The following is a 21,757-nucleotide window of genomic DNA, read 5'->3' as shown; positions in this document are numbered from 1 at the left end:
CAACACTGAGAGATGAGGGTTACACATCTGATACCAGAGTCAAAGCCAAAAGCAACACAAACCTGCCCACAGCAGTCACCCACCAGCAGCAGGCCCTCAGTTCAGGCTGCTCATGGCCGTGTCTTCACCTCCTTTTGCCACGGCCAGTACATGTATCACACTCACTGGGTCACTGCCACAGGGGCTCAATGATGCAAACACAACTGTCCAAGCTTTGAGATTAAAAAAGTTTATTTGAAGGTTTGTAAAACAGCTTCTTTGAAAGAGCAACGTTCCCAAGACACGACAATGAGAATTCATTTTCCTATTGTTAGGATATAAAAAGTCACAGTCCTTCAACTACCTAAATCAAAGCACACGTTTATGGACCAGACATTTCACTTCCAACACCGAGAAAGTAAAGGGGTTTGAAGACAGATGAATCCATAGCAGCAGCACTGGCTCACACGAGGGTGGTGAAACCCCCTGGGTCTGTGTTAGTGAGACAAACCTTCCCACGGGCACAGACCAAGCACGGCAGAGCTCACACAATGAGGTTCACAACGCATCCTTTGTACATCCCACGGAGGCAAACACCAGCAGCGAGCCAGAAACACCAGAGAGCTCCTGTTAACCCCCAGCTTCGGGACAACAGGTCCTGAGACCCTGCACAGGCCAGCTCCATTGACACACACACTTTATTCACTTGACACCTACATAATTTGTGCAAGAGGAGGGTGAAGGAGGAGATGTGGAAGTGGGCAGTGGCAGTAACTGGGGTGGCATTGTGGCATTATACAGCTTTCCTGTGGTACTCGGGAGGAGCCACTTCATAGTCACTGGCACTGAAGAGGGCAGAGGAATTCTTTGCCAAATACCTGTGGAAAAGAATAAAGAGCTGAACTGAGCTCCTTACCTGAAGTCTCTGCTCTTCAGCACCACGTCCGGTGTCTGCTGAGACCACAAACCATCATTTCCTAGTACAAACCCAATGGGTTTTGACCAAGGAATCAGCTGTTGGAAACAAAGATGTGACAGCTCCTGCCAAAACTCAATCCCAAACAAGCTGTCAAACAGCCCTGGTGAGCACAGAGGGGTCATGATCAACAGCATCAAACAGCTCATGTTTGAGGTCAGTCAGCTGCTGTACCAAGAGTTCATTTACTACTGCTTGTACTCAGTGGGGTGGGACATGGACTAGGGCACCGTCAAGTCCTGTCTGCACAAAGAGGGGGCCTGAAGGGGTGAACAGAGGGCAGCCAGAGCAAACCGAGGGGCAGCAGCAGCAGACAGGCATGAGGAGAGGCCATTCCTGCTCACTGAATGCATCTTTAAGGTCCTTTCCAACCCAAACCATTCCGTAACTCAGGGGTTTTTGGTCACTGGCTTCATGTTTCTGTGAAGCTCTTGAGCACTTGAGACTGACCCAAAAGACAATGATTACACCTGACTCTGGGACCACCTCTAGGCAGGTCTGCCCTGTGCTTGGGCTGGCCCATGTCCACCTCTGCTGCGGAGCCACCTCTGATTTACTGAGCAGTTTCTGTATCAGCTTCCAATGGCTTATCCGGTCCATTGTTGTTTTATTTACAAGTCAGTGTTGCCAAACACTGTCAGTGGGCAGCTAAAGCCTTGGATGGAAACACAGAGCATCTCTGCATGACATAATCACACATGGAAGTTTATGGCTTTAGTAAATTTGACCAGGATCTGCCAGGACAGCAAAAGCAAAAGGCTGCACTGATGCCAGGAGCTGGCACACGGCTCAGCAGTGCTGTACTATAGCCCTGCACCTCATACACGTGTAAATCAATGGCAGAAGCACCATATGGGGGTCCAGCAGCGTGGGACAGATGTGTGGGACACAGTGTGACACCTCAGACACTAAACTCAGGTTTAATTCCAGTTCAGAATCTCCCATTCAGGAAACGCCTCCAGGTGAACTGAGCAGCACATTGACCCCACAGACCCTGACAGCAGTGAGGGAATGCTCCATCACCCAACCGAAATCAGCTCCCTGATTATTTGTTTTAGAAGCCTTTCAGATTAAATCTTGTATTAACATTTAGGGTGGAGTTTTCATCCTAAATATAACAGGTCTGCAGCACCACAGGGGACTGAAGCTACAGGCACTGTCTGCCCCAGAAATAACCTTAGTGAGGATCATCAGTTTCTAACATTTGCCCAAGTGCTGTTGAGTAACTGCTGTGTAATTTAACAGTTTGCTGTAATTGACATTTGCTTTCCACAGCAGCTACAAGTAAACATTTAGTGAAGCAGCTACAAATAAACACAGTGAAGCATTGATTTTGAAACAAGTAACAGGCTGGGACAGTTTACAAGCGCAGACTAATAGATACATAAACACACATGAAGTAACACTAACCCCAGTGTAACGGCAGGGGAATTAAACCCACTCCTAACAGGTCATGATACAGCAGCTTGAAAGCTGAGCTGAAATCCCAAGTGGAGGCCCCACAGGCAGGCCCAGGATTATGTATGTGGTATATACATTGTAAACAGGCACATCCCAACAGCCTGTGCCTGCTGAGCGACTCCCTTCTTCTTGGAAGCTTGTACAAGTACTTACTTTAAGAAGTCATGCAGATAGTTTAAGAGCAAAGCCAGACTCTTCTCATCCAGAGGAGTGTAAGCAAGCATAGCACCAATTCGTACTGTGTCAAAAGAAGTAACACTTGTTAGTCGTGAACAACAGCTTCACAAGGAGTTCAGCACAGGCTACAACCTCACAGTTTGCATATAAAAGCAGCCCAGGAATCTATTCCAACCTATACAAGCTCATTCAAAATAACAAGACAGCTGGAAATCCATTTCCATTCCAAAGCCCCGAATGGCTCCGGACATTTTAGGTCCATGGAGCAAGGAAAGAATGAAACCAGAGGTTTCAGGGTGACCTGTTAAATGTCCGCAGCTCACACCCACTGAGACTCCCAATGGCAAAAGGCAGTGTCTGGATACTTGTGGCTGCTGCTCTTCAGTCCCCGGAGGTGCTACTCACCAAATAACCTCAGGAGGTGAGGGGCCCCATACACTTGAGACATGGGAGCATCTGGGTGATCTGCCAGGATTTCAGCATACTGGGGCCTCTCAAACTTGTAGAGGAGCTGAGTTCCCAGCATGACATTGAAGTACTCCTTAATTCCAGCCACGACTTCATTGACAGCATACTCCCTGGGCAAGAGAGAAAACACTGCAAGGAACCCTACCAGAATTAGCAGTGCCTGCAGGGCTGAGGAGTACAACCCCACTCCACCCTGCAAACAACAGACATTAGGACAATTGGATGAAAGAACATTCAAACACCCTGACAAGTCAGTAATGAGCTTCCTCTTGAATGGAAGAAAACAGCTTCACACTTCTAGTTTGTCTCCCTTTAAAGAGGAAAGCTTCCTTCAGGAATAACCGCACCTTGCTTGTTGCCAGGCCTGCTGGATAATTACAAACAAGATCTTCAAAGCTGTCACTCAAAGTAATTAGCTTTGCCCAGCTGATTGTGTTAAGAGTCATTGGCTACCTCCCTGTCCCCCACCCCTCTATCTCCATGAGAGTCCACTCATACAGAAACACGTTGTCATCTGCTTGGTAGCTCTGCAGAGGAGTCTGTCCAGCCTGTACACAGTGATTGCTGCTGAGCCTGTGCTCACCCATCATGGGAAGACAGAGCTCAAATGAATGGGTGGAGAACTACTCACTGCCTTGTATCAGCTTCCTTTAGGAAAGGCCTTCGGGAAAGTGGGGGAAGGAGAAATAATACCCAGAAAGCAGAATACATTCCTGAACTGCCTCCTCACAGCTTTCTACACTCCATATTCCAAAACCAAGGTGATGGAGAGGCTGGACTTGGGGCTGGGATGTGTTTTCCATGAAGTACAAGCCCAACCACAGCAGCAGAACAAGCATTTAAGGTCTGAGCTGGCCACTGCTTACTTGTTATCAGTGTTTCCTCGCGATTTCTTGTAGTTTGCATAATCCTCTAAAATGGAGTCCACATTCTTCTTGGCAGGAAGATAGAAGAGCTACAAAGGAAGGAAAACAGAACAAGCAATGGTCTAATGTATGCAGATATTTGTATCTGCAAGCTAAATTTAAGCCAATGCACACAAGGATGAACTTGCTTATCTACACAGGACTTGAATCCAGTTTTCGTGTATCTGGCATGGCAAGAATGGAAGCAGCACCTGGGAGCAGCAGTAAGTTAGAGCATGTCATTGCAGTCTAGCCAGCAATGAAAACCAGTATTGTTTTCTATGCTTCTTGCCAATTTTAGTAGTGGTTTCACAAGTAATGATTAATACATTTTATGGTCATGAAAGTGTTTTATACTCTGAAAACAGAAAGCAAAGTTTAATTTACTCTCTCAGGAAGCTGTATATAGATCCAGCCTGGCAGAAGCTGACTCACTTTGCTAAGTGACAACTTGCTGTCAAGAGCTGTGGAACAACTCAAGGTACTTGGAGAACTTGGCAGGGAGTGACAGGTAAACAAGGCAGAAAGGAGCTGAAGCAAAACAGGCACCACACGTGATGTTCCTACAGCCCAATCCTCCACCAGCTCAGTAAGCTGCTCACAACATTCCAGTGGCCAAGCATGCATAGACAGAACACAATTAAAGCTTAAATAAGCAGTTAAAATGATTTGCCTTTCCATCTTGAGCTTGATTAGACCAAGCCTATTTCACATGCAACTCTGTGGGGCCACAGTCCTACTCACAGGTGACCTTTGGTTAAAACCCAGCTGGCATGGAGCTGCCAAGCAAAGCCATGAGGCTGCTGTCAAACTCTGCACTTGAAGAGGGGATGAAACTGTAGCTCTGCTCTTCTGCCACATTACCTGCTTCTGCCTGGTGATCAGGTCCCAGTCATCCACCAGCCACGGCTTCAGCTCCTCTGGGATTTTCACCTTCACTTCAACTCTGTTCATAAATGTCTCCTCCTGAAAACAGTGAAGCCAGACACATCACGGTCAGATATCTGCCCAAGCTTAGAGTCACCTCTATTCCTTGTTCTCACAACTGAAACATTGTGGAATTCCTGCAGGCTCCATAGGGAACAAGGTAATTGCTTAGGTTTTTCAAGGCCACTTGGGAACCTTAGTCCTGCAAGTTGTAGCACTCCACACTGCAGGATGTAATACTGTTGTCTTTCTGAGCAAAGCAACCTTCCTGCTACAATGTGAGAACAAGGGATACATACACTTTCAACCGTTGGATCTACTCGAGCCCTCTTCTTCCTCGGAGGCTGAGGAGTCTCACTGGTACTGCTCCCCTCTCCAATCCCTGGAGCTGTACAGAACACAGAGATGACACTGCTGAAGGAACCAGGCAAATCAGTAAGGAACACCAGTAAAGATTTAGAGGAAGGATTTAAAAGTAAGACTCAGATTTCTCTCAGGTCACATCTTCACTTGTTTTAAGTATTGGCTGTGTTCTGGCAGTGCCACTCATTTGTGGCAGTTTAAATTGCTGTCTTCACACTTATCTGAAGATGGAGGTTTCTGCACCAACACCAAACCAATGTCAGTATCTGCAGTGCTCTTGGGAAGAGTTTTTGGAGCCAGCAGCTCAGCTGTGCACATGTTTCACATCTCCACCTCAGTAAGAAAACATAAATGTGACTTATGAATTATTTCAACAGATCCATGGCTCTTTTGATCTTTGCTTTCAGCCTGAAAGAGCTCTGGACCAAGGAGTTTGTGTACAAACCAGGAAAGGATGCACTCCTCCTGGCCGTGAGGAAGAGTGTGAGTAAGTAAACTTAGCTGGAAGAAGACCTTAAACCTGCCTCAAGCAAGAATCCTTCCCTAAGGATATCCACTTCCATACAAAATAAAGCCATACTTACTTTTCTGTTTGTTCTTTTTTGTTTTCCTGCAAGAAGAACACAAATTATTGAAAATATAAAGATAATGGTACTTAAAGGAATCAAAAGAATAAAGCCAAAGAAGCTGTCCACTAAGTGCAGAACAATGAGCAATGCTCAGTGGCCTACAGGGTATTCAGATAAAAGCACATGAAAAATGTCAGCTCTGACTGCATCACAGTTGTGACACTACAGGATTTCTCATGTACCAGGCTTGGAACTCACCTGGTTTTGGGGAATCACTAAACTTAAACCTACACTCCCAGAAGACAGACCAGGAACACCTGATTCCTACTTCCCAAGTGCTCTTGGCAAACCACACCAGATGTGTAGGTGGCTTCCTTCCATGTTTCAGGGATCACTTAGGGCCAAGTGCTGGGAAAGCAGAGGGAAGTTTAAATAGAACTCTGAGTTATGTGCATGAAGGTTACAATTCCATCACCAGCAGTCAGGGGAGGCCACAATTACACTTGCCACTCATTAGGAATATTTGGAACAACACTAAATAGCCTTGTCCCTAATTCTTATTTTCTTCTCAGCAGTTACTGTTTGCAATTCATGCACTTCCCACTCTCTAAAGCCTACCCTCAGCCTTTGCTTTTATTCTCAATTAAAAGCTATACTTCCACAAACTTGTGGACACCTGAATACAATGCACACAATGTGCAGATATTCAGGTAGGTCAAAAGTATCAATGACCAAATTAACCTGTCCTATAACAGGTATTTTTGTTGTTACCTGAACTTTGTATATTCACTAACCAGAACATTATAATTCAGAGGACTACTACTCGTCACTATTAACAGGAGCCCACTTAAACCTCTTGCAGACTGCATGGATAAAACTCTTTACCAGAGCAAGATTATTTCCTTGGAAATTCACCACTATCTCAAGTGACTTCTGTATCCAGGCTTTGAACTGGGCTTATCTGGGGCAGGAAGTAGGCAGAGTTTCTAGGAAGGTCTGCAGATAGCAAGTGGCAGACTTTTTACAAGCTTCAAGTCAAACAAGCATTAATTAGGCTTAAACTGTGGGCAGAATAAAGATCATTTCTCTTCAGGAAGAAGGAACAATTGCCAAGTTAAGGCACTGATAATGGACTTGTGTATTGAAGAGAAAGTCTTTTCTGCCAAGCCTAAACAAGGAGGAACAGGGAGTTCTTTCCAGAAGTAAAATCACAAGACAAAAATGTCAAGCATTAGTCTAGAAGCACTGTCTTAAACTGGAACAGACAGGCTATATAAAGTACCTAAAGAACTACTGCAATTAAGATAGTAAACCACATCTACGTTACTGGAGCACAAAGTCTATCGCAATCCATTCTAGGCAGTTGCTTGTGCACTCCCACCTCATTCCTTACATTTAAGTCATATGCCTCTGCTTCAAGTCAAAGCAGCCATCTGTCTGCGAAGTCTAGAACACAAATCTGAGTTAGGGAACAAGCAGAAAGAGCTATGGTTAGAGTGAAAACACCAGCATGTGGCAGGCTTCTGCCTGTACAGCAGGCTGCCTGGAATAACACCTGCACGAGGTGAAGGCTGCTGTGCAGGCTGCTGTGTGCACAGCACCAGAGGCATGGCAGGAAAAGATGCAGCACCTGTATCCTGGAGGCTATAGACAGCCCCACTGATAGAGCTGCAGCCCGACATGAGCAGTGCATGTCAGATAACTAGAGCCCATTAATCACACCAGGCAGACTCTTATTTGAGACATGCAGCTGAAGAGCACCACGCACATTCCTCATGATGGCAGATAACGCCTTCCTGCAAGAACAAATGGAATGCAGGTCCTGAAGTGACACAAGATGAGGCATATCTAGGAGAGGTTACAACACATCCTTTGGTGTCCCTTCACAACCACATCTCAAACAGCAAGCCCGATACTGCTGCTCAGAAACAGCATCGAACTTCCATTGACTTCTCAGTGCAGCAAGCACAGCCCAGCTCAGCTGCTGTTCCTTGTCCATGTTTCTCCTCTGACTGGCATTTTTCACCACAAACTGACAACTAAAAAGCAGCCTGGGAAGTTTCAAGGAAGCTTCTGTGGAAAGAGTGTTAATTAAAAGACTGAGCAGAGGAGCAAAGAGCTAAGGATCTCACAGTTCAAATGCGAAGGGTGCATCCCACTGCAGCCAGACGTCACCTCCTCAAAGCAGGGCACTAGCAATCAGCGCTGGCAAGAGCTACTCCAGAGCTCCTCAAGGGTTTTACTTCAGCAGGGCAAGACACAGCTCTAACAAGAATATTCAAGTGTTAGGGATCAACATGTGAGGCTGAATTAGAATGCCAAAAATAAGTGAACTACTGACATCTGAAATGGTGTAGAAACAAGAGAAGCAGTGGAAACCACACACCGCTACAGCTCACAGAACAGCTCACAACAGTGAAATGCTAAGTATCAAAGGGGTCAGGGTTAGGGAAGGAAAATAAGCAGCTCATGCCACAAGAGCATAATACTGAAATTCCAATCTCAGCATCCAAACCAGGACTGTGTTCACGATCAAATGGCAAGACTGAGGAGGTAGCAGAGAAGACAGCATAGAGAAGACTGCACTTCACCCTTCTGCAGATCAGAGGGAAGATAATAACTATCTGTCACAGAACCTCGGGTACCACCTCAGGAAGCCAGATGACCTGAAGGTCCTTTCCAGCCCTAACCATTCTGTGAGTCTATAGAGGAGTGAGTGTTAAGCTCAGAGCTCTAAACTGAAGTGTCTGCAGTGCCTCCTGGGATGTGTGTGGGGAACTGTCCGCAGGAAATAAACCCAGCTTTGAAAACAGAATACAGCACAAATGACAGCAGGGACAAACCCCAAGACTTCGGAAGGTTTACTTGTTCCACAACAGGTCCATGACCAGGTACATAAACATGTTGTGGACAATAACAAGTATTTTACTCTGCCAAATTCCATTCACCTTTTAAAGGGACTTGGAGGACTGTCAGAACCTCCCTGCAACAGCTGGTTTAGTATGAGCAGCAGAGGATGAAGGGAGCTGCCACCTGGTCTATAGCATTTGAGTTCACCAGTGCCAGAAAAAGGAGATTAGGCACCAGTTTACTGATCAAGCAAACTGAGCTGTACGAAATCAGAAAGCCTCTCCTAATAGAAGGTGTATGGTAATAAAAAGTATATTAAAAGTGTGAAAGGTGTGCTGTAAAAAAGCACGGTATCAGCTGCTATTGCTCAAGCAGCTTGATCACTACCTTAGCTGTGAGAAGCAGGATTCCTATGAAGATCCAACTAAACACTAGTAACAAAAGGATACAGAAGAGAGCCAGGATTACATACACACATCTCCTGTGCCTCATCAGGAACCCACCTGTAGAAGCCACATAGTAAAACAAGGAAGATGTAAAGAGAACAAAGAATACAACAGCTTCTATGCCAGGAGTAACCAGGCAGACAAGAGCTTTCTCAAGGTGACAACTGGGCAGGAAAGAGAGGGGAAACGCACTAGAGGCAAAGCTCAAAGTACTAATCAATCTTCCTCAAGATAGATCAAAGACCAAAACCTGAAGCAGCAGGTATTAAAGAGGCAGGAGGAGTCATCTTCTTTCCTGTCCTCTGCAACACAGCACTGAATTAAAATGAGAACATGCTGTGACAAGATGATGGGATGCCAGAAGCCCAAAGGGTTCAGAAGTTAATAGATAAATCTAACACAGTCCTACAAAAGGTTATTAAACCCATCACATGGCTACAGCCTCCAGCTCTGAAGTCCCTTAATTACAGACTGCTAGAAGCAAGAAGAGTAAATAGGGAAGAGCACCATTCCAGACTTGACTCACTTGGTTATCCCTAAGTACACGTTACTGGTGACCGTTAAAGAGCAGAAGAGGTGTGGAAAAACTCCAGCTTGAGCTGCTGTTGTGTTGTTACAGCCCCAGACAACTGGCACGGAGGCAGCGTTCATATGCTGCTTGACATGTGGAGGACTTGAAGTAGCTTGTGAGAGCTACTGGCTGTGCCAGAGACAGCAGAGGATGCCACGAGACGTGCAGCAGGAGCATATGCTTTTGAGAAATACATTCAGATTAAGAACAAGACTTCTGTTACAAGAAAACACAGTAACTCCCAAGCAGAGATGCTGTTTTGAGAGCATCTTGGACAAGACTGCTTGCAGACAGATCATTTAAAACCAGATGCTGTTCTCACCTTTGTTATTCAGTGCCATATCTTCCCTCCAGAACACTCTCAGTTGCCTTTTTTACTTGCCAAGCACCCATTAACTCTGACTGTGTACTGGTTTTTGTAAGTTAATCACAGTAAGCCCATGAAAGGAAGCAGAAACTCTTGGAAGCTGGAATTCAGCAGAGCTACATGTGGAAGTCTGGATAAGCCAGTAGCTGTAGGGTTGTATTTCATTCTCGCCCACCTGCTACAACCATACAGAAGTTTTCTCTATGATAGCTTTTGGTTATCCTAAGAGGAAGAATTATTTAAAAAGCACAGGTACACAACCTGCATTTCTTGCATATTTCTGGTTGTTCCAATCTTGCTTCCAAACCCCAAAAGCCTCTGAACAGACTCCAGCCAACAATGAAAATACAGCACATTAAGGAGCAAGTTCACACCTCATAGTTCTAACACTGTCCTGTAGCAGCCTCACTCCAAGACTTCCAGAGGACTGTGTTGTTTGTCACTGACTTCCATGGAAGCACAAACCAGGCTGCAGTGAGCATGCAGAGCAACACAATGTTCTAAAACTACCCAGTTTCCAAATCTGAAGTCAGCTGTCCTCCCTTTTTAAAGAGTGGACACACTGAATGCATTTGACTGCTCATATTGTACCCTACCCCAACTGAAAAGGCAGACATTTCAGAGAAACTGAAGTCTGGTAGTCCATACAGGCTTAGAAAACTAACACAAAACCACCCCGAAACAACCCACTGCAGTACTTATCATTAACTGCTACCAAAGCTTACATTATTACAACTTAGGACTTTAAGAGTCCCTAAAAGATATCTATGAAAGGAAGGAGATCTGGATTTCAGGATGAAAATCCTGGTTTGACAATCCATCCTTAACTCACCGCGTCGAGATTGTAGGGGTCTCCAAACAGCAAACTGTGTGCGCTCCATCTCGTCTGAAAAATCTAGGCACAATGGGGGTTGAGTTAAGGAAAGAATGTCAGACCTCGTGTTTACCCTTCAAGAGAATCTATTTAAGATCCAAAAATTTACCTTTTTAGCAGCATACTACAGTCCTACTGAACATTCCTGGAGGATAAGCTGTGTTTAGATTGCTAGTTCCCTTCCATTACTAGTTGGCTATCTGAAGAGAGGGTTTCAACCTCTAAGTTACCTTCCCTTTTGCTCCATCCTCCAAGAATGCTACAAAAGGTAAATTTTGAGGCCTAAATAGAATAGTTGCAGGACAAGTTTCTCCCCCTCCCCACCATCAGTGCTTTATCTACAATGCCCTTAGATTTACAACAAGGGAACAATCCACAGGTTTCACTTAGGAACTGGATTTTGAGATTCCTCAGAAGCCATCTTGCCTTTAGCTGTAGCAGGACATAAGCACCAGTAGTTTGGTCAATAATACATCAGTTTCTCAACCCTGCATCATGCTAGGGTAAGTCAAAGTATTTCCTCTCCCTCAGCCTCCAAATAGGGAAGAAAAATAGGGAGACTTCATGGAAAGAATCACAGGTCTAATTTAGAAGGATACATTGGATGCTGGTAATGGCTAGAGACTAGGAGCAAGATCAGTGCAACAAGCGTATGGGACCCTGTCAGAAATAACTTTCCCAACACCAGACTTCTGTTCTAATGACAAGAGTTTTCCTTCTTCTCCTTTGCAACTCTGAAAATCCACCATTAAGGAATTAACTTTTCCAATCAACATGAAACAGAAGTTTCAGAGAATTAACTTCTTGCCTGGTTTGCTGTGCTGGAAGCTCAGGATAGTGATGACAAGCAAAAAGCAAAGCCACTCCCTTTCCCCAACTGGTTTCAACCAGAGAGTAAAGACAGACCTGGCAACATGCTTTCAAGCTTTATAGTTATGCAGAGGCTTAAGTCCAAGTCATTTTTGATGTGTGGGTCTCCCTTGGATGCCACATTATTAGGTGTGGTTGAGGAGATGAAGCCAACTTTGATTCCAAGCACAGGTTAACATTTACTCAGCCAGAGAGTAACTCATCCCACTGCAATCAGTCTGAGCTACCAAGATGACTAAAGCTGGCAGCGTAGGGAACCCAGTCCTGAAGTTACTATCAGGATGCTCTCTGTAATGCAAACTGTAGACATTTACAACTGAGTCATCACTAATGTGTCAAAGTTACACATGAAATTAATCCTACGCCCGCTGAGTAAAGTGCAGACAGCTCAGGTGCAGCAACCCCTTAAGCAGCCAAATTAGCAACAGTCATAATTTAGATCTATTTTAATTAGGTTTTAATGACATTCATTAGGAACTGCCTAAACAGGCATTTGTTTTGTTTTTTCAGCCTCAAATGAAGCCAAAGTAGTCAGTAGGTGTCTGTGCTGATGGAGCAACCCAAACTGGTGGTGGTAAAGCGCTTCAGCACCCACAGTGACAGACCACAGGGGAGCATGCACACAGCATTATAGCCAGATCCATCACTCCTCATTCCAGGACAAAGAGCCAATTTCCAGCCTTGCCCAGGCTGCCAATAATGCCAATGTGAAATCTGCATTCAGGATCTAGAGCAAAAACATGTTTGTGTACCCACTACCAGATCAACCATGCACATTTCAGAGCATAAAGCTGCCCATAAATGAGACATGAAATCTGAGGCTATTGTCAAATGCTCTCCATGAGAACTGATGTCATTTCAGCAGCTTCCTCATGAAGACTAAAACCATAAATGAAGTCAGCAGGTTAGAACATCACAATAGTAATGACGACGATCATCACTAAGTGAAGTACTACCCAAACAGAAGAGTTTCATGACACACGAGTACAGTAGAGCTGTACTGATTGTATGAGACTCTACACATCACACCATAGAAGCCTACTCTGAAAACCAAAAAGGATGGAATGAAAGAAATCTGACAGTTACATCCTGAGATTCCTTGTTCTAAGAAATGTCTGAGCTTGCTTCTGGTCTCTTAAGATTCCAAACCATTTTTAATAGCACATGGGTTTAGTTTTGTCAAAAACAGCAAAACAAAGACTCTTGCAATGCAGTTTGAACAACTGTACAGAAAGAAGGCAAGGCATTAAGGGTTTTATCCCAAACAGCTTGCGCAGCCTGGAAGAACTGCAGTGTTCTCTATAGAGAGTGATTTCACTGAGATACACAAGTCTTATGAGGACTCACCAGTTTGAGTGCCAGTTCGCTAACTTGAGAGGAACAGAGTGCAAAAAGCAGTGTTAGTGTCTACTCAGTCCCTTCATTCAGCATTGAACAGTGCACAACCTAAGCAGTTTTCATAAGGTAATTCAACAAAGGCCTTTTGATATCACAAAAGTGAGACACGGCTTTTGTATGGGTTGTGTCTGAAGCAATGTAGTTCAGCCTGCAGAACCATTCTAAAAATACCCTCTTTAAAGGTCAATAGTAAAACTGGCAGGTGAAAGTTTGGAGGAGGTTTGGCTTTGGGGGGGTTTATAAAACAAAAGCTTCTTACACTTCAACATTTTTCTGCTGCAGCCCAGAAGTCTTCTTCCCCGGAGCAGCACCTCTCATCTTCCCCTCTGCATATTGTTCCCTTGAAAAAGAATTCATCCATAAATCAAACTTTAACAGGAAGAGAAGCTTTTCCTCTCCCCTCCAAGGAAACAGGTTATGCAAAACATGTAGAGAATGTGTAGTAAATGGGTTTGTGGAACAGTGTGTCATGAGCAGGAACAAATTCAGCTCATTATCAGAAAGATTTAGGCTTCTTCATACAATAGTTGGCAGTGTGAAAAGCCATTTCCTCCCACTCCCACCATCCTCATTCTGAATCATGTGGAAGCAGCACAATGCTGCTGTAAAACATCACCTAAGCTCTCAATTAAAGCATTTCTATTACAGGAACATAAGATTAGCATTCATAAAAATCAAAGTATTTATAGGTGTCCTGAAGCTGATCAGAGCACCTCTGTGAGCCAAACCACCTCAATAGTAGATGAACATAGGAACACCTCTTGAAAGTGTTTTGTTTCATTTCTAAACTCACTAGCTTCCCTTGATATACACTTGTTGGATGGAAGCTTGTCGTGGTTTAAACCCAGTCAGCCATAAATCTAGCTCATAAAGCTCTATAAAAACCCCTACTTACTGCCAAGGACTTCTAAAAACATACTCACTGATTGGCCTTTTGAAGTTCTTTTTGTTTCTGCAGATTGGTATCCACGTATTTGAGCACTCTGCTTTCTGGAACCCATTCATCCCAGCTGAAATAAGAATCCAGAAATCAAACCATCATTCAAAACCATGACACAATTGCATTCTACACGCAACAATCAAGTAAAAGCTTCACAGAACTGGAGGCTGAACTCTGCTTTTGTGTCAGGTCGTGGACTGGCACAACTGGAAGTGTAAGTTACCAAACGCATTCCCCACTGACTGAAGCTGTAACGTTTTCTAGGGAAGTGTGACCCTTGGTCATTTCCAAAGGTTCCCAAACTTGAAGGATGGGCAATTCAGGAGGGAGGGAAATGGCTTTCATTTAAAGGAAGCATCTCAGGAAAGAAAAGAAAAAATAACCTACATTTACTAAATGATGGGACACCTGTGGCCATAACTATATTACAAAGCAAGTTTCCCTTAGCTATTCCAACATTGTATAGGTTAACAAATTCAGCAATAATATCTTACTGTAAGAAGAAGAGTTCTGATTTCTGTCTGTGAAGGAAACCAAGATGACATGAATATTTGAAGAATCTGAAGTGAACGATTTAAGAGAACAGGTGTTGGGGAAATTGCCATTAGGAGCAAGAATTCCACTTGACAAAGAGTGGATCATCTAAGCAATCTGACAACTTATTTCAAATAGAACACATTAAAACTGGCCAAGGTGTTCTAAAGGATGCAAACCAAAGCTTACATGTAGAAAGTTCTGTGTCATTTTCATTTCATGGCAACAACTCTCAGCCTTGGAATATCAAGGTGGGAAAACCAATACTACTACAGGAGTACAAGGTCTCCAGAAACATTAAGGCAAGACAAGCTTAGCATCCAAGAGTTACAGAGAACACCCCATCCAGTTGTACCCCTGTCCTTAGGGTAGTGCTCTAGTTAGATATTTAAACCACTTATCTTACTCCTGCCTGTACAGCTGCATGGGACCTTCAAAAGAAGTGCTAGATAACTGCAGCACATTATCTGTACGATGAAGAAACTCTTTGGGATCCTAACTGTTGATATTGCAAAAAGAATTATTAAGTCAAGCAATTAACAAGTAACAAAGGACCATAATTACAGGAACCAAAGGTAAGGATTCACACTGCCCCAGCTGCCTGATCTTGCAGCAATGCCACTTTTAATGCAGTTAATTGGAAGCTTGAAGGCAAATAAACTCCAATAGTGCGAGCAAGGAAAGCAGGAGTCACAGCATCACTTACAGCACCCTCCATCAGTGAGAAACGGGGGAGGAAGGATCCCATTTATGCTGCCTCACTGACAGACAGCAGCCTCCAGAACCAACTACACTTCCTGGAACTGTAGGTGTTTACAGTAAAACATTCATCTGCTGGCAAGCTGTGTGGGTGCATGTGAACAAGTTACACACTAAAACATGAAGTTCAGCTTTTCCTCATGTCAGTGAGATGGAGACACCAGGGACTGAGAGTCCTGACTGGAATCTGCAGCACTGAAATGAAACAAACCCAAAGAGGAAGGTGCTCTCTGAAAGATTTGTACAGTCTGAAGAGCTGAAGCTTTTCATTACTAAGAAAAACAACTTCTTTTTGCCCAAATTCAAAACCTCATGGCAGAACAGAATTTAAATGAAAGAAAAAACCCCACAAGTACATAAAGGAAACAAGCTCATGAAAGTGTTCACCTTTAGTGTGGGCTCAACATTTATTTCATGGAGACACATTTGTGCAGCAATCTCTCACCTAGAATCCTACCATTTTGCAGAGGGGGAAAGTATCTTTAACTTCACATGAGAGGCAAGAACTGAAGTACAGGCTAAACCTGCTCCTGTGAAGGGCTAAACCAGAGAACCTTCCCCACTCTGAATACAGCCTTCTGTAAGGCATGTTCCTCCAAAGCTTTGCTGCCAGAGTGGTGTAAAAGTGAAGTACCCTGTGTGTCTGAGCAGGGAGTTTTGCTCCACCTCAGTAGGGGTTGTCTCTCCTACAACACAGAACAGGGAAGTTTCTGCACCAGCTATTTCTGCCAGGGGGAATTACAGTGCCTATTTTCAAACTAGAACAAACAGACTGCTATACTAAAGCATTCCCATCACTCTCCTGATGCCCTGAGCTGGTCTGTCTCTACAAGCAAAGCTCTGGAGGAAATAGTTAGTTAGACAATGCTTTCTTTGTGTTGCTATAAATCACTGGCTGATGTGTAAAACCATCTAGGTCTATTTCAGAAACAAACTCCTAACAGCAGGGACACAGCAGGGTTCATCCATCAAGCTTGTGTTCCAACTCACAAAGCTTCATTTTCCCACAAAGGAAATTAAATACTGCTTTCATTTTATGCAATACTTACTTTTTATTCCAACCACTGTAATGGATAAAGTATTTCACTTGCTTGTCCTTTATAGCAACCTTTACACACTGGAACAGAGAAGAAAGTTCAGTCAGTACCAAAGAGAACAGAGAGATCTCAACGAGTTTTGCTTTTTCAGCTTCCAGAGTTCAAGCATGCAGAGATTTCCACACCAAGTGACTGATACCAGCAGCTATGTCACAGCCAAAAGTAAGTTCTCTACCACAGGTTACTGCCTGGGTACAAATATGGAAGGGCTGGGTGGGGACATGAGCAACTGCTCAGCTATCCAAAGGAACACCTTCATTCACAAGAAGGATCAGAAACCCCTGAGGAAGACCAGAAGAGTAAACAAGCCACTTCCCTACCCCCAGTTAGCCCAAAGCCATTCACTAGAGAGCTGGCTCCCATGCAGGTCCCTACCTCACAGGCAGGTAAGCTGGCTGAAGCAGAGGAGTCTTCAAAAGCAAAATAAATGATATGGATCTCTACAGCCACAGAGGTAACACTGTATTCAGTAGAAAGAGCTGCAGCACAACCACAGAAAGGTTTGAGCTGGAAAGGACCTTAGAGATCATTCAGCTCCAACCCCCTGCCACAGGCAGGGACACCTTCCACTAGAGCAGGTAGCTCCAAGCCCCATCCAGCCTGGCCTTGAACACTGCCAGGGACGGAGCAGTCACAACTTCCTTGAGCAGCCTATTCCAACCACAGTAAAGGATTTCTTCCCTGTATCTAACCTAAGTCTTCCCTGTTTAAGTCTGAAGCCATTGCCCCTTGTCCTAATTTGAACAGCCACAACTTTCTCACCCTGTCTCCATACAGGAGGTGCTCCAGCACCTGATCATCCTCGTGGTCTCCTCTGGACTTGCTCCAACAGCTCCATGTCCTCATGTTAAGGATACCAGAACTGCACACAATGGTGCAAGTGGGGTCTCAGAGAGCAAAGGGACACAATCACCTCCTCTGACCTGCTGGTCTCTGTTCTTCTGATGCAGCCCAGGACACAGCTGGCTTATCTTCTGCACTGTGGTCCCATGTGAAGCCCACTGATTGTATTCAGTCACCTACACCTCTGCGGAAGCTCAAACTGCAGCTTACTAGCTCATGCATTAGCATCAGCATCACATCCTATGAGCACAAATGCTTTCCAGTGTTCTGGGAACACAGCTTCAGAAGATGTTCAGCACATAAGCCCAGCTTTTAGTAGTTCACTAGAATAACTGCATAGTAGCACTGGGTTTTCTGAAATAACACAGAGCTCCAGGATTTAAAACCTATTTTCTACATTACCAGGTTTTCATTCATTTTAGTTTCAGTCCTTAATCTAATCTAGTGGGATATTCCTTATTCTCTTGTTGAGCAGTGAGAACCACCTGCAGCAGCAAGTGAGCACACATACCTTTGCTTCATAAAGGAGAGGTCCATGAAAACAAAGCACCCGTTCACCTGAAAGAAAGTTGCAGACAGACATCTTAGACCACCACCAAGGTGCCATTTCTGTACAACACATCAAGTACAACACAGGGTGAATCCAGCATCAGCCTGGACAGTCTAAGGCAGGTATCCATCTGAGAAGCTGACTCACTCTCATGCAAGAGAGGGTCAGAGCTCTGGTGAAGACCTGACACAGGGTGCCCAGAGAAGCTGTGGCTGCCCCATCCCTGGCAGTGCTCAAGGCCAGGTTGGACACAGGGGCTTGGAGCAGCTGCTCCAGTGGAAGGGGTCCGTGCCCATGGCAGGGGTTGGAACTCCCAACCCAAGCCATTATATGATTCTATGAAGCGTCCTTGGTACTCCTTTTCCTGCAGGAAGTTCACCACCTGGTATTTGTAGCTCAGCACGTCAGGAAGGGAGACCCCAACATTGTTCCTCCATCCGACTCCTGGGACAGAATGCCAGGTTTGTGCAACAGCAAGGAAAAAATGTTCACTTTGGGGTTTTTAAGTGGGAAGAGATTGTTCTTCAGTCTGTTTTCTTTTCTCCTTAATGGCGAGGTCTTATTGTGTGGTTACATTGTGGGAATTTGAATGTACTTAACACAGGATATCTGAGTACAGATGTTTCCTTCTGGAAAGCTGCAGTGCCTCATTTTCAGAGAGACAGGCTGCATAATACACTGCCCGGGACATTGTGGACAGAAGAGCCGTGGCAGTCACCATGAGCAGAACACACATGCAGGTACTCATCAGGAAGGCAGCATTCAGAAGAGTCCATCTAAGCAGGGACAGAACCCTGCATGCCCTCTTCCTTGTGGGAAGCTCAGGAATGACAAGGATAGAGGAAGGATCAGCTCTTGGGCTATAGGTTTAAAACTACCCCCCACTGAGAGACACTCACTCTGCAAACAGAAATTGAATGCCCTTTACCAATGAAGCCTTCCCACTGTTGTCAGGCTAACTACCACCTTCAGAACAGACCAGAAAGCACTGAATTCTCATCAGAAGATGGCAAAAACTGCCTTAAGCAACTCAGAATTAAATCTGACATCTGAGATTCTTCTACTTGCTTTAATAAAAGAAAGAAGTTGCTATCAAGATGCAGAGCACCTCAAGAACCTACAGCTCCCAGCCCAGCCGCACCAATGCTGATCTCCCTTCTCATGCCTACATAAAACCATCAGTCCCTTCATTTCAAGGGGTACTTGTACCTCCAGCTTGACAGTTGGGTTTTCCTGGCTCTTACAGGTTTGCACAACAAATCCAGTCCCCTCCTCACCCTTTGCTTTGTGAAAAAGAGCCAACAGGGACAACTTCGAAGTCTGCTCCTTGGTGTGCATTTAGCTACAAAATCTGCAATTAAAATCATTTCCATTGGTCATGTTGCAACCAATGCACAATAAAACATTTCACTTTCAGGCCTGCAGGAAGATTTATCCACAACACTTGTCTCCCTTTTAATGTTGCATTTGAGATCACAAACACATTTACAGTGTGGAAAACCGCTTAAAACATTCCCTTCTGTACTAAATCCAGATTGCTCACATTGCTACAGCTGTGGACACAATTTCAGCCTGGATTTTTACTCAGGTTTCATTTCTGCAGCTCACTTAATTGCACATTCATTATTATAATGTGAATCATACATTAGAATCCTGATTATTTCTGCAGGTTAACAATTCCATTGGCATTAGTGCATGGCACGGAATGCTGATGCCGGACCGAACACATCCCAGTGCCAGCAGCCACGAAGCACACACAAGGATGGTGTTGTTCCAGCTGCCCAGCGTGGCCAACTTCCAGTGCTGCTGCTGCAGACTGTGCTTTCAAAGACAAATCACAGCCGTGTGGGAAGCCCTGCATGGAAACCGGAGTGAGAGACAGGCAGAGGAGAAAGGAGGGTGTTGGTTTCTATTTAACCTTCTCTATCATTTCCTTTTAAAGGTAGTGCTATTAATTACAATGATTACCTAAAAACCACAATGTTTGCAAAATAAATCTCCTAAAAAGCATCATTCCAAGCCTAAAAATTTGCAATAATCTGGTGCTTTGTTGCAAATATGGATTCCACCATAACCTGCAGTCCAAACGCTGCTCCCATGAATCCTGCATGAGGATCCCTCGCTGAGCTCTCTTGCAAGGCAGGGTAAGCAATAACCACGTTTGATAATCAATAAAAAACCTGTCAGATTTGGGAGATTTCACCCGTTTTAACCCCAATGAATGTCTACGGCTGCAGGAAAACGATGCCTGTTTAGAATAACAGGGATAGGAAGGCCCCACCTCTCCTCGGCCGGGCAGAGGCACCGAAGGCAGACAAAGACCGCAGAAATCCGCTTCTTCCCCACGCATTCTCTCGCTGTCAGGGCCGCGCAGTGAGATCCAACCCCAGACCCTGCCTGCGAACCGGGCCCGGCTGAGGCCGCGGGCACCGCGAACCGGAGCTCGGCACCGGCACCGAGGGAAGGCCCGAGGGCAGCGCCGCTTCCTGCCCGGCCGGCACCGGCACCGGCTCCGGACGGAGCCAGCGGCCTGCGCGGAGCCTCCCCCGGTACAACGGCCCCGCAGGCCGAGCCCCGGCGGGGTCACCCGGTTCCCTTTGTTTCCTCTGGGCGCACCCGGCCAGGACCGGCAGCACCGGCGGACAGCCGGCATTAACAGCGGGGGCTGGAGAAGCGGAGCGGGACCCACAGCGGCCCCAGACCCCACAACGGACCCGCACCGCCCCTCAGGCCTCCTTGCCCGCACCTCGGCACCCCTCACAGCGGAGCCGGACCCCACAGCGGCCCGGCCCGCACCGCCCCTCAGGCCTCCTTCCCCTCACCTCGACTCCCCCTCACAGCGGACCCAGACCCCACAATGGCTCCGGACCCCACAGCGGCCCCGGACCCCACAGCGGCCCCGGACCCCACAGCGGCCCCGGACCCCACAGCGGCCCGCCCCCGGCCGCCATCCCGCACCCCCCCTCAGGCCTCCATCCCCACACCTCGGCTCCCCCCATACTCACCCTCCTGGAATTTGGGCTTGGGGTCCTGCTTGGGCGCCATTTATAAGTGACTCTGCCTCCTCCCGCCCCCTCCCCGCGGGGGCCTTACCACCTCCGCCGCGCTCGGCGCGGCCGGTCCCGGCCCCCCCCACCGCCTCGCTCCGCGCAGCCGCAGTGCTCCCCCGCGGCATGATGGGGCTTGGAGGCTGCGGCGGCGAGCACCGGTCCCACCGGTCCCACCGCCGCAGTGCGGAGGGGGACGGTCCGGTTTGGCTGTCCGAGTTTGGCTGCGGGGACGTTAAAACGGCGAAGGGGAGGAAAAAAGGCGTTAAAACGGAGGAAAAAGGAATGCGCCCAACGTGGGGCTCGAACCCACGACCCTGGGATTAAGAGTCCCATGCTCTACCGACTGAGCTAGCCGGGCGCTGTTGCAGGCTGCTGCCTGCATGCTGCTCTGGCGCTCAGCCTCCCTGAGCGCTGCTGTTCGCCAGTGCGGCCGCCAGGGGGCGTGCTCGCGGGGGGGGGCGCAAGGCTCATTTGCATATTTAAGTTATTAATTAAGTTATTAATTAAGCGATCTCATGGCCGGGGGCCGGCGGCAGCGGGTACAGCCTCTCCTGGGAGCGCCGGGGGACAGGCAGCGCCGCCCGCTGCCCCTTAGGGGTTACTGCATTAGCACTAAATCACTTCTCTTCTCCATTGCCAGCTCATTATCTCTGGGTAATGTAATTAAGGTAATTAACACGCGCATGCGCACAGCCGCCACGGGGGGAGCCGCACTCCCGGCTCCGTTTCCCGTTCTCCGACCACGCTGCTCCGTGAGGGAGCTGCTCACGGTGTCCGCCAGGG

The 21,757-nt window shown here is 46.3% G+C and overlaps 1 protein-coding gene and 1 non-coding gene across 3 annotated transcripts; both read right to left on the bottom strand.

Moving 5' to 3' along the window:
• Nucleotides 1-213: 213 nt before the first annotated feature.
• Nucleotides 214-21,058, bottom strand: MORF4L1 (mortality factor 4 like 1). 2 transcript variants are annotated; one of them, XM_034066126.1, is made up of 13 exons: nt 20,930-21,058; nt 17,886-17,932; nt 16,484-16,551; nt 14,125-14,211; nt 13,461-13,541; nt 10,892-10,954; nt 5,841-5,866; nt 5,193-5,281; nt 4,831-4,932; nt 3,928-4,016; nt 2,999-3,171; nt 2,570-2,654; nt 214-857 (listed from the first exon to the last, which is right to left on the bottom strand). In XM_034066126.1, the coding sequence occupies exons 1-13, from the start codon at nt 20,967-20,969 to the stop codon at nt 773-775; spliced, it is 1,035 nt and encodes a 344-aa protein (XP_033922017.1). In that variant the 5' UTR covers nt 20,970-21,058; the 3' UTR covers nt 214-772. The 2 variants fall into 2 exon arrangements, with proteins under 2 accessions (XP_033922017.1, XP_033922018.1); XM_034066127.1 differs by lacking the exon at nt 10,892-10,954.
• Nucleotides 21,059-21,259: 201 nt separating this feature from the next.
• TRNAK-CUU (transfer RNA lysine (anticodon CUU)) lies at nt 21,260-21,332 on the bottom strand. The gene has a single exon. It is a non-coding gene; the product is annotated as a tRNA-Lys (tRNA).
• Between the last annotated feature and the right edge of the window lie 425 nt (nt 21,333-21,757).

This window comes from Melopsittacus undulatus, chromosome 9 (genome assembly GCF_012275295.1).
Source record: "Melopsittacus undulatus isolate bMelUnd1 chromosome 9, bMelUnd1.mat.Z, whole genome shotgun sequence".
NCBI classification, from domain to species: domain Eukaryota; kingdom Metazoa; phylum Chordata; class Aves; order Psittaciformes; family Psittaculidae; genus Melopsittacus; species Melopsittacus undulatus.
The sequence above is the reverse complement of the archived record's forward strand: the minus strand, read 5'-3'. Positions and strand labels throughout refer to the sequence as shown.